Genomic DNA, 12117 nt, shown 5'->3' with positions numbered 1-12117 from the left:
CGGGACGTTTGGAATAACCCATGTGGGCTGTGGCAGGTTTCAGTCGAGGTGCAAGGTGTTTATTTCGGTGATGTTGAGCCCGTTTCACTGGTCAGGGATTCTGGAGTGCCAGAAGCTCCTGGTATATGATGGGTTCTTGGATTGCTCTTAAAGCCCTATTTTTATTTATTTATTTATTTTGAGTGACAGTTTGAGGCTGATTGATTGAACTTGACCCCAGAAATGCTATATTTTGTATCCAATTATTGTTTTCACGACTCGTTGAGGGTCTTTTGTACAATGACATTTTTACACTCGTAATGACAGTGCAAACGTCCGACCATTTATGTAAAGTATTTACATCTTGTACACATTTGAATAATTTTTTTTCCCCCCTTCCAGGGCGTTGTGGTGAAGACTGATTACATCCCGCTGCTCCAGTCCTTAGCTCCATATGGATGGAGACTGATGTGTGTGCTGCCAACACCCATTGTCAGAACAAACAGGTACCAAAGCCCTCTGAAATTCTAAGTAGAGACAACACTCGATTTGTTTAAAATATTCACCCTTTCATCCCGCTGACAAATGTCTCCCAAACTTAGCCGGGTCTAATTACGGCTTTGCTCGATTGTTGATTCTTCTCGCCGCACACCTTGTCGTTCTCGTTCCTTTTGGGAGCAGGACTGACACTGGGAGTCGGATATGAAGGACAGATGGCTCCAGATCTGACAAATCCTGATCATATGCTCGCCTCGACATGAAAAAGCTTTTGAAATCTGTTGCCTCTGCGAACAAACAAGCAAAAAAAAAAAGAAAAAGAGAGAGAGAGAGAGAAAAAATCCATTGCTGAACCGCTTTTGTTTTTTAACCTGTCACTTTGGAAACTGCAGGCAGCAGAGCCTGGATTTCAGCACACGCGGCGCTAATGCAAGCTCCCTGATTTATAATACGTTCATTAAAGGGCTGCTCTTCTCTTTTCGCAGTGATGGAAGTTTGTCGACTAAGCAAATCCTTTTCCTTCAGAGACCCATTTTGCAACGCAGGAGAAAAGACTTCAAGGTTCGTCTTCTGTCTTTGCAACAAATCTGTCACTTGTCTCTGTTGCGTCTTGAGGGTGAATGACTTTGTCACAGGAGGTAGTGGTAAAGAAAAAAAAGAAAAGGTATGTTTCTAAATATGGGATGTACAGCGACTGTAAAACCCACTTGGAAAACGTCTAATAATAGGCAGGTAGTTGGCCTCAAACTGTACAGGAAAGAGGCATCAGTGAACAAGGCTTTGTTGTGGTTTGTCAGGCGTCTGGGGGGGTGGGGGGGGGAGCGAAAGAAAAGACGTGGCACAAAGCAGGAAACCATCTCAAACACGTCCGTTTGATTTCAGATGCTGAACCTCAGAGGTCGCAGCAAGGCAAAGAAACACTCAGCCGGGGAGGCGCTAGACGAGCAAGAGAACAAGTCCCTCGTGATAGAGACTGAGATGGACAGGCTGAGGATCAACGAAGAGGAAGAGGAGGCGGAGGGGAGGAAGAGAGGGGACAGCGGAAGGAGCCAAAGAGCGGGCCTTCAGAAGGGCGGAGACGGGGCGCAGCATCAAAAGGCCTTCTCCCTTCTGCTGGAGCGCAGGGCTTCTGTCGAATATCAAGAGGAGGAAACCGACGTCGACGCCGTGCCGCTGCCCAGGCAGGAGAAGGCGGTGAGGTGGACGGATTTCTGTCCGGGTGACGAGAGGGGGATGAAGGAAAAGGTCAGGGTGGAGGAGCGCATCAAACAGCAGCTGTTCTCCGGCGTTTGTTGACGTAACTGCGAACGGAGGGAAGGAAGAGCTTTTAAATGTTCAGTTTGAATTCCTGTGGAAGAACTAGTCTGGAGGAAAGCATATACGGTGCTGTGAAAAAGTATTTGTCCACTTGGAAGTTCTCCAACAAAGTGAAACCGTAAGAAATCTGTAATGGGTAAACACCTTTTTGGAGGACTTTGGTACATTTATCTTGTGTTCATTTGGTGAAGCTGCACTGTAGAGTTCCCTGCTTTGTTTTAGTGACTGTTTTAGTAAAAATTGTTAGAGATGTACGGTGCGGTACAGCTTTTCCTGCCAATGCCTTAAGTAGGACATATGTTAGGGGATTTTCTTTTTTTATTTTACGTTTGCTATCTATTTCGGGCTAATGTCATCAATTTGCCCTATTGTCGACCACTTCACACCTGTAAACCAACCAGCTAGTATCAACGTCCTTAGTCAATCCATAGCAGTTTCTTCTTCTGGTATTTAAATATTTTGATGAATTATGGAGACAAATAATCACATCACAAAACCCTTAAATTTCTCATAGAAACTAGTTTATTTAATACAATGCAAATTATTTTCTGAAGAAATAGATTATTTATTAGTGTGACTTGTGGTTGGTAAAAAAAAAATAAAAATAAATAAAAATAAAAATCAACCAGCGGCAACACAGTTGGGGACAAAAAGATCCAAACTGCAAAATGTCAAAGGGCCGAAATGACCCCCATGAGGAACTCCTGAAGATGACCTTTGCCCCTTTTCACTGTTTCTAACGCTGCTATGAAGACATGTTGTTTTGTAAATAAAGAGTGAGTTTCTTAGTTGTAGTCCAGGTTGTAATCATCATATGCGGTGAAAGGTAAACATTTTCTCATTTGGGACTGGGAGTTTGAAGTTCACTCACAGTACAAATAAATGTAAATAAATGTTAATTTATTTGTACTGTGTCTTGCAAACGTATTGTCGCTCTTTGAGCATCGTCATGTTTTTTTTTTTTTTTTTACTTTTACAACTTTAAACTTGGATTTATTATATTTTCAGTAACAGTCACAAAGCTGCGTGCCACTGTTGGGTGGAAAAAAAAAAAAAATGCAACTTGGTTTCCAAAATTTCGAAACACTCCAAAAAATGCGTGCCGTGCGTTTCTTTTCAGCTTTTCTGCTTAATCACCTTCCACTGCACATAAAGTGGCAGGACTGATGCCACTGATGGACTGATGGGGGTATGGAGCTACTAAATTTACACATCAAAACACTGAAATGCTGCCTCTACTGTTTTGCCATGGCGTGTGTCCAGTGCATTATGAAGGGCTAGTTTCCATTTTGAATGCGCGTCAAAAAATTTTATTTTGGCGTTCCAAACATCTTCCACAGTTTTACACAAGCCAAACTTCTCATGACTTTGTTTTAACAATGGTTTTTGTTTTGCTACATTTCCATAAACCCTTTCCCCGGGTTTATGGAATTGTCTTCACAACAAGTGGATTTATTCTGACATTAAGCTTCCACACAAGTGGAAGCTGTTTAATAATATGAAACAACTTGATTGCACTGGATTTTTAACGGAATTGCAAAAAGTAAAATAATCCAAATTCCTGCCACACTTTTTAGATTATTGCAGAACAAGTTTATTTTCCTTCCACTTGATATTAATCACCGTTTCCTGTGTTCATCTGTTGTAAAATGGTATCAAAATGCATTGAAGTTTCTGTTGCACAACAAAATATGCATAAGTTCCAAGTTATACAGACATCTATTGAAAAGATGCTTCAATAGATGTGTTGACTAGGCAAGCAAGTAATCCATGTTTGAAATCCGCAGCAGCAAATTCACAGCCTGTTTAAAGAGGCTCTCAGTAGCAGTACAATACCATTGTACTACTACTGAGTACAATGGTACAATGGTACTCAGTACCATTCTATAAGAGATTCTATAAGAGAGCAATAAAATCACAAGACAGCAGAGGTAGATGACCTTTTTATGGCAGGGAAATGAGAAATAATCACATTAGGTCAGGTGAAAAACAAATTCCAGGAAGTAGACCTATCCCTGACAAATCAGAAGCAAAAATGAAACCTTCTCTCACTTCAAAAACTGGCCAAACAAGTCTTTAGATTAGTCACCGCTGAAGTAAACAGTGGAGGCAGATAAACTAAAAAGGAAAGGTTTGGAACGAATCAAATTCATTTATTGTCCATTTGATGTTTCAGATGGATAAGAGCTCATCGGACATGAATTTATAATGAATATTTCAGTCATACTTATGGGAACTGAGATGAGATCAGCTTAGTTGGAGATCCACTGCTTTACAGTTCTACAATTTGGGAAAAGTGCTGCCTTCCATCAAGTGGACAAATCGGTCCAACTCTAAACTCTAAATTTAGACCAATTACCAGCATATGCATTATCCAGCTCCAAAAAAACTAAGTGATAATATGCCAAGAGGAATACAACTTTCAAATATCAATGTAATTCTTGAGTATTTTAAAAGGTAGAACCTTTCGCGTGATTTGCCGTTTTTTTCTCAAAAGCTGAAGGCAATAGAAAAGATTTTTTTGCAATAAATGACCCAAGAATGTGTTATTTAGAAATGAGCTCTTTATTTCGTTTCCTGGACTACCTGTGAAGTGTGTGAGTGGTGTAACAGTTAGGTCTTGGTTTAACAAGAAGGTCAATAAAGTGTTTGAAGCCCAGACTGCCTCAAAGTTAGCTCTTTATTTTCTTTTTCCCTCCATTTCACTTCCGTGTTATCGTCACGAACGGGGGAACATTACAACCCTCGCTGACAAACGGCAGCGAGAGGCTTGCCGCCGCCTCTGAGGGACGCTCGGTGATCCGTGCCAATCAGAGACCACCTGGAGGTTCCATTACAGAGCGCCGCGGGACGCTTAACCTGCCCTGGGATGGAAAACTGTTTGCTGATGTGGAAGATGTGTGAGAAAAGAGACTGCTCAGATGATGAGAGGGTGTGGGTGAGAGAGAGAGAGAGAGAAAAACAGTACAGTGGTGGCCAAGCGTGTGAGAGATTGTCAAGTTTTCACTTGATGTTGGGAAAGAAAAAGATGTGAGGTGTAATTACTCTCACGGAAGGGAAAAAAATCAAGCTCATCAGCCAAATTTTTTTTACTTTTGCAAATGAAGTTCTTCTTCTTTGGCACATAAACACAAAGCTTCAATTTATTGCTGCTTTGTTTTGAGGTTTCAATAAATGGCTTCAATAAGTGTGAAGCCAAAGTGAACAAGCATGGCGGCAAATTCTGAAAATCCCACAACAACTCAGTTTACACAAGTTGGATCATCTTCAAATTGACGTAGAGCGGATCCCAGCACACAACAGGAAAGCTGCTGTTTTATTCGGCATCAAATATAAAATCTACATGCAATATTATACTGATGGACGACTGCACACAGCTGTAAGGCTATGAAAGAAAATGTTGTGAGCTCTTAATATTTCTGTAACAGAAATGGAAATTGGTTGAAAACAGCGTCAACACAAAGATGGGAAATTGGGCACACATCTGTGACGGCTGCATCTTTAAAATATATTTCAGTATGAAACATATTCCCAAACTAAACTTTGCAAACTTTACAAATCTCACTCTCAACTTAAATTAGTAATTGCTAGACATCTGTACAGAATCTTCACATTTAAGGTCAAAGATATTTTCCTGACTGTAATTCAAGAAAAGTAAAAAAAACAAAAAACAAACCCTATATTTGATTCAGTTCGCAGTTGGATGGTGTCATAGACCTTGAATGTGTAGAGAGGCATTCCCTCCATTTGAAGACCACCAAAAGCTACAACTTCTCCTACCACCACTTCTCAAACAGGATCCTGTCCTGTGGGAGGCCGAGGTCCATGAGGGTTTTTGAAATTGCTTCTGTCATTGGCGGCGGTCCGCATAAGTAACACAAAGTCCTTTGCGGGTCCACGTTCGCCTGCAACTCCTCGGCTGTGATTCTCCCACCTGAGGAGACACCGGGGAGCGAAGGCGTTAATTAAGACGCTGAGGCTCGTCTGCGCGGCTTTGACGGAGCCGGCTTCACGTGATGAAACAGATAAATCAAAAGAAAAGCAGACTGCGGAGGAATGCGACAGTCAATCAATCATCCCGGCTACACGAGGAAACGGTTCTGTGTGCAGATTACTTTTGACGAATGGCTGAAGGTGCGGCTCGACTCCTGCCCTCTGTTGCGTGACGTGAAAGTTGCAGGTGAACTTGTTGGGAAACTCCCCGCATTTCTCAACGATGGAGCTCTGGAAGACAAGAGTGAGAAAAAAACGAAAAACAACAAGTCAGGTTGTGACAGATCGACGCTTATCGAACCTTCCCAGAGTTTGTCATAGTAAGGGCCGAAACAATTAATCAAATTACTCATGGCGAATCGATTATTCAAATAATAGTCTGATTTAGAAACCGAGTTCCACTTGGTTCAAATTCTTTAACAGAGCTCTCATATTAAGCACATTTTACTATCCAATTATTAATCTGTTAATCCAACAAATAATAATCGGATCAGCCTTTCACTTTATTGATGTTAAGCAGAAACAAGTGAGCTTTTCACATGTTGATGCCAGAGTAAAATTTTTTTTTCAGCTACAGATGCATCCTTTGCTACAACATTTTGGGCTAAACAGATTTGATTTTCATATTTAAAAGAGGAATTTAATTGTTTGTATATTTTAAGTGTGTTTCTAAAATTGCATGAAAAAGGCATAAGTGGTCAACTGAATAATCTGCAGAATGTGCCATAGTTTTTATCCGATTAATCGACAGTATAATTGGCCGATGAATCGATTACTAAAATAATCGATTCATCAGAAACCTTAACGTGACACACATCATCATGTTTGCATCTGCAACAGAAATTATTCCAAGCATTCTCACTCTAAATAAAAAAAAAAAACAAAAACAGAATGAACCTTGAAGAGCAGTTCCTGAGTGTTCTTGGCGCTGTAGCAGAGGTGGGCGGAACCGATGTTGAAGCGCCGACCAGCAGAGGACTGGTTGAGACGCAGCAGATCTGCGGCGTGCAGCAGAATGGAGTACAGCGGATTGATCCCCACGCCGCCGGCGACCAGCAGCAGATCCACAGCTGGACCTGAGGGAAGCGGGTCGAAGTAGAAGTCTCCGCCGACACGCATGGCCACGCGGGAGCCTACTGCACACTGATAGACGAGAAAAGACGACAGAACTGTTCCAGAAAACTGGAGGAAGACTGACTTAATAATAAAGAGAACACAACAAAATGCACGGGTTTCCTCACTTCAAGTGTTTTTGGTTTTTTTTCCTTCATCTGCTCTCTTCTAAATGATAATGCATTCTTTCTCAAGCTACTATAACAGCGCCTAACTGTTCCTGGAGAACGATATCAAAGAAAAGGATCAAATCATGCCGGAGCAGAGGGATGTACGTCTCTGAACGCTCAAACGAACGCCGCTGTTCCTCAGATCTTTCTGTAATAAGACTGTTTTTATCACGAGACTACATTAAACCCACATGAACATGGAGTCTGCAAAGGGAAAGTCAAAGATGAAGGCAAACAAAACTTAGACTCAAGGAACAACTAAAAGACAAATTCATATTTTATTCAGAGGGGAAAAATAAACACTCATTGCCTCCCCTGTTAGCTCTTTTTACAATCCTTTGTCCTCTCCTTTTCAGTCTTCTCCCCTCACTCACCACAGTGTGGACCCAGTGTGCTGGGGGATGTTTCGCGTACTTGATCGCCAGTTCGACCACACCCTCCCTCTGCAACAGACCCGGGCTGGAGCACATGGAGAAACCTCCCACCTTCTCCACACCAGGGATGAAGAAATCCACCCTGCACCAGGAAACAGCACAACGCCAAACATAAACCCCAAACTAATCGGCAAAAACTGTTCGTTCAAGTCAACCTTGAAGCGGCGAAAACGTGTTGAACTGCGGGTCAGAGGCTGAATGAAGGTAGAGCGTCGCCCCTCTGACCTCGGCGACAAGAGCGGCCTGTTCCAGAAAACCCACAGAATGAAATCAAACCAGAAGCGCAGCTGCCTGCCAGCAACTTTGGTCCAACTGCAGCACGTTTTGTTTGCCACAAAGCACAGCCACATGTGCAGCCAATGTTAAACAGCTGGACTAATGTTTCAGCAGCACAATGATCCACTGTTGCGTTGGAGGAAGATAAAGGAGCCACATATGAAGGGTCTGTCGTAGTAAGGTAGTCATGTCCTCTTTAAAAAAAAAAAATCACACATTTACAGCCATTTAAAGCAGGACGACTGGTTGCCTAGCACCAACCAACACCCTGTGCGCTATCCACTGATTAAAACTATCAGGCACAACATAAAAAAAAGGCCTGCTTTCATTAGAGAACCTATTTTCATTATGTTGAGTATAAAATGTCAAATGTTACTAAATGGATATCTTTTGTATATCTGTACAGTTGAAAGCTTAAATCTCAAGTGGTTGAATCTGACCCAATGCTGCCACTAAGTGGTGGCTCTGAGTACTGCACATTAAAAAAAAATGGATTTACAGACCGCGGTGGTTGGTAACATATGAATATAACAGATTTGTATTTTTAAAATGCTTTCTATATTTTGGAAACATGCAAAGTCAACAATAATTAACACAAAATAATTCGTCCAATTAATTGAGCCCATAAATCAGTGATCCAGGGAAGATCTTCATGCTCTTATAGGGGTGTAAACGGAGTGCGTTCTCACCACTGTCCTGCTTTGAAGCTGAAGTCTGGGTGCACGGCTATCCTCAGTCTTTTTACCGTTTCCGATTCGGTCACGATTCCACAGACTTGGGCGGGATACAGCCCCTACATCAGACATCCAAACAAAAAGACGAAAAAAACAACACATCAATAAATGAGGAAGGGCTAGCTTGTTACTACAAATTCACCTTGCTGTTTTCAAAGCAGAGCTTACATTCTGTCTGTAGTTGCTCGCCGTCCTCTCTAAGTGGTCCATTTGTTTTTTGGAGGACATATTTCCTCTGATAAAGGTGAAATAGAAGTTAGAAAATAGTTAGAGCAAAGAGCCTGGAGCTACACAGAAGAGACATGGAGTTTGACCTCAATGTCAATAAAGGACAATAGACTAAACAAGAAAGCGCACACAAAATACACCAAATTATCTCAAGATTTAATGTGCACAAATGGAGATGAGCTAAGCGTTAACACTACTTTTCAATCATATAATTTATTTTTGCTATAACACTACATATATCATACAGGAAAAATGTGAGGTAAAGTGGCCCATTCAACCAATCTCACTTTAGACATAGCTTGTCGCCTATAGAACAAAATGTCAATCAGTTTTTTGTTGCTTTTCTATTTAATTGTGAAAAATTATCTAATCTAGATCAAACTTACCCTCCAAAAAACAAGATTCAGTGCCTTCTCCACTCCTCCTGTATTCTCTGGGACCAATATTAATTCCAAATTAAATAAAAATTCTCTTACATCTAAAAAAAAAAAAGAAACATTGCTGTTTTTAGCCCAGGTAAAGTGCCTTTGACGTATATGATTTTGGAGGAGACCATGTCTTGTGAGTCACAACCATCTAACGGCTGCAGTAAACTCTGTTGTTTTTGCTTCATTTTCTGCCAGTTTTTCCTTCCACTCAATTTTCATGAACATGCTGGGATATGGCACTCTGTAAACCGTCAGCTTAGTTGGCAAACACATTTTAGTGGCTTACCCACCAAGCCAAGCCTTGTTATGCCTTTAAATATCTGTATTAGTAGTAATTTTTATATTTATTCTAATTTTCAGAGCAACCGAATTTAACATTTTAATTAGTTGTAGCCTGTGCTCATCAACATTAACACAAACGCGTAAAATAGTCAGTCTACAAAAAAACTCCTCAACAAATTTCACCTTTTGAATTTAATTCATGAAATACACATTTTCATGACATTGTCATTTCTGTATTCATTTGTCTAGTGACTAAAGGTTATTAGCAAAGGGGTCCCCACAGAATTTCAGCCAAGCCAAACCAGAGCAGCGCAGACCCACCTGTTTGAGGATCCGGGGCCCAGCAGCCGCCTGCACAGTGGAGCAGCAGCAGCAGAACTCTGCCGGGTGAAGCGTCGAGCAGCGGTGCGAATTAACCCGCAGGGGGCACTCATCGCTATCCGGCTTCCTGTCAGAACAGACAACATCTGGAAAAGCCGAAAACTGTCAAAACTGCTGAGGGTCACACATTAGCGGTGTTATAATAAACCTTTTTTTTATTATTATTATTTTGCAGTCGTTTAGGTTTCATTTGAGGAGCTGATTATGAAATCTACAAGTTTTAAACTGAAGCAAAGGCTACCTACAATAAGACAAGCTACCTTAAAATATATTGCTTTTAGTCTAAAATAGTACTAGCAATCAGCCGATGCCCCTTTCACATTACCAGGATGTAAGAACAATAACAAAATGTTTACTTTTAAACCTAAAAGAATGGTAGGAAAACATCATTCTGAACTATTGAGATAAATCTAAATAGAGTTTGGTGTCACCTCTTTGGAGTAAGCTAACTAGCTAAAGCTGCATTAAAGCAGGGTTTTTATTCCACTTTGTTGTGTCGGGTAGACAGAAGCTTGGTTGATTTTCTTACCTAAACAACGCCAAACCGTATTCCACACAAATTCAGGTCATGCATTTCTCCACTACAACAGTAGTAACCTTCGACATGTTAGAATTACATGACAAGTTTCAATGGGAAAGCTCACTTCTTCGGAGCGTTGAATCACCTGGCATTGAGTTTGTCAGCGCCCTCCTCTGGCCGAATGGCGTATTGTATTTGTGACTTCACTGTGTCGCGAGGTAGAATCTGAGATTTATTTTATAATATATGTCAGTCCAAGCTGAGATAGTGGCACAAATACAGACAGATTAACATTTGAAGAAGTATATTTAGGTGGTTCCCATTTAAATTCAGTTAAAACCAATTCAGCTCACACATCTATGTGCCATACAAGAAAAACATTTTAATTAATATCTTATTAAATAAAATCAATTACATGGTGAGAATTGATTACAATATAATCAAATAGCCAGATTCAGATCCAGTTAAATTCAGTCCAAACTATAACAAAGTTCAAGCAGATGTATGTGTATGTTAAAATCCAAGTAGTAAGTCACTTATCTAAGAGACCAGAAGAGATTTATGGAGGATTGTAGCTCTCCATGGATAAACTGTAGCATTTCAGTAGCTTTCAGTTCATTGTTCAGCGAGTGAAACCTGATATGTTCCTGTTTTGTTGCACTGGGTCGTTCCCTGACATAAAAAGCGGCTGCTGTCATCAAAAGCATTCAAAAAGTCTATTGTATATTCCCTGAACAGCACTTTTCAACAACCACACCAGCTTGGTTTGCATTGTTATCACCTTGGAAATATTTACTATTTCTCTTTAGAATATATGTAAACGTGTAGAGAAAATACTTGGATATCTGGGTTTGAAAATGTAATGCTTATGAGTGAAGAAGTAGCGCACTGAGAGCATTTCTTCAGTGTTCACTTTAAAAAAAAATTAGTTGTGTATTTTTGTGAACTTCAGACAAGTTTTCATCTCCCAGCTGACACACCACTGGAAAACCATTACATAGATCCCTCTAATGAGTACCTTTGATGATTCTCTACTGTTTCCATTATAATTAGTAACAAATGCTTGACTTATTGTGTTTTTGGCTCCATCTTGTGGTTAACAACAGTATGCAGTGAACTGCCACAACGTTGAGGCAGCAGTTCTATAAATATTTTAAGATGCTGAATGTGTACTTCTTTCATTTAAATATTTTCTTTATCATACAGCCAAGCCTTCTATTAACTTTAAAGCTATTGTGGGCTTTAAGTGTGGCTTAAGGAAAACAAAGTCAATGTTCTGGATTGGTCAACACAAAGCCCTGAACTCAGTCCTGTTGAAAATGTGTAGGTCGATCAGAAAGGTGTTTTTGAGCCATTTAGTCTACAAACACAACTCAGTTAGGCCAGTTCTGTCAGAAGGAAAGAAACGCTTGTGGAAGAAGAACCAAAACAATTAAACCCCAACCAGACAAACAGTTCTAAAATCATCAGACAAGTTAACTGTAATGAAAAACAGTCAGCAACACAGACAGAAACGTAGAGACGCAAGTGAGGTGAAAAATATTTTTTAAATGAATGAATCCAAGTAATCACAGGTCAGAATTACAAGAGGTAAAATTCTGAAGAAAAATCTCTTGCATTATGTGTTTGTACAGAAATACTTGATCAAAGAAAAAAAAAAAAGGAGTAACCTTCTAATGACTGAAACAGTCTTGGTGCAATGAGATTGTTCACTCCCACTCAAAGGAGAGAAATGCAAAATATATTCCTTGATTCTGATCGCCT

At 40.4% G+C, this 12117-nt stretch overlaps 2 protein-coding genes across 7 annotated transcripts in view; one reads left to right on the top strand and one right to left on the bottom strand.

Moving 5' to 3' along the window:
• rftn1a (raftlin, lipid raft linker 1a) overlaps positions 1 to 3881 on the top strand; it is a 39312-nt gene extending 35431 nt beyond the window's left edge. Inside the window, exons 8-10 of the mRNA XM_044137847.1 lie at positions 382 to 485; positions 963 to 1038; positions 1360 to 3881. Of these exons, the coding sequence (XP_043993782.1) occupies positions 382 to 485; positions 963 to 1038; positions 1360 to 1773 (594 nt within the window). The 3' untranslated portion in view covers positions 1774 to 3881. The remainder of the gene's footprint in view (positions 1 to 381; positions 486 to 962; positions 1039 to 1359) is intronic.
• A 173-nt stretch (positions 3882 to 4054) lies between these two features.
• oxnad1 (oxidoreductase NAD-binding domain containing 1) lies at positions 4055 to 10509 on the bottom strand. Of its 6 annotated transcripts, none has more exons than XM_044137848.1 (8): positions 10363 to 10509; positions 9774 to 9919; positions 8683 to 8758; positions 8470 to 8573; positions 7445 to 7586; positions 6685 to 6930; positions 5910 to 6018; positions 4055 to 5728 (listed from the first exon to the last, which is right to left on the bottom strand). In XM_044137848.1, the coding sequence occupies exons 2-8, from the start codon at positions 9917 to 9919 to the stop codon at positions 5571 to 5573; spliced, it is 981 nt and encodes a 326-aa protein (XP_043993783.1). In that variant the 5' UTR covers positions 10363 to 10509; the 3' UTR covers positions 4055 to 5570. The 6 variants fall into 6 exon arrangements, with proteins under 6 accessions (XP_043993783.1, XP_043993784.1, XP_043993785.1 ...); XM_044137849.1 differs by having other exon boundaries at positions 8683 to 8749; XM_044137850.1 differs by having other exon boundaries at positions 9774 to 9900.
• Between the last annotated feature and the right edge of the window lie 1608 nt (positions 10510 to 12117).

Source organism: Gambusia affinis, linkage group LG14 (assembly GCF_019740435.1).
Source record: "Gambusia affinis linkage group LG14, SWU_Gaff_1.0, whole genome shotgun sequence".
Taxonomy (NCBI): domain Eukaryota; kingdom Metazoa; phylum Chordata; class Actinopteri; order Cyprinodontiformes; family Poeciliidae; genus Gambusia; species Gambusia affinis.
The sequence above is the reverse complement of the archived record's forward strand: the minus strand, read 5'-3'. Positions and strand labels throughout refer to the sequence as shown.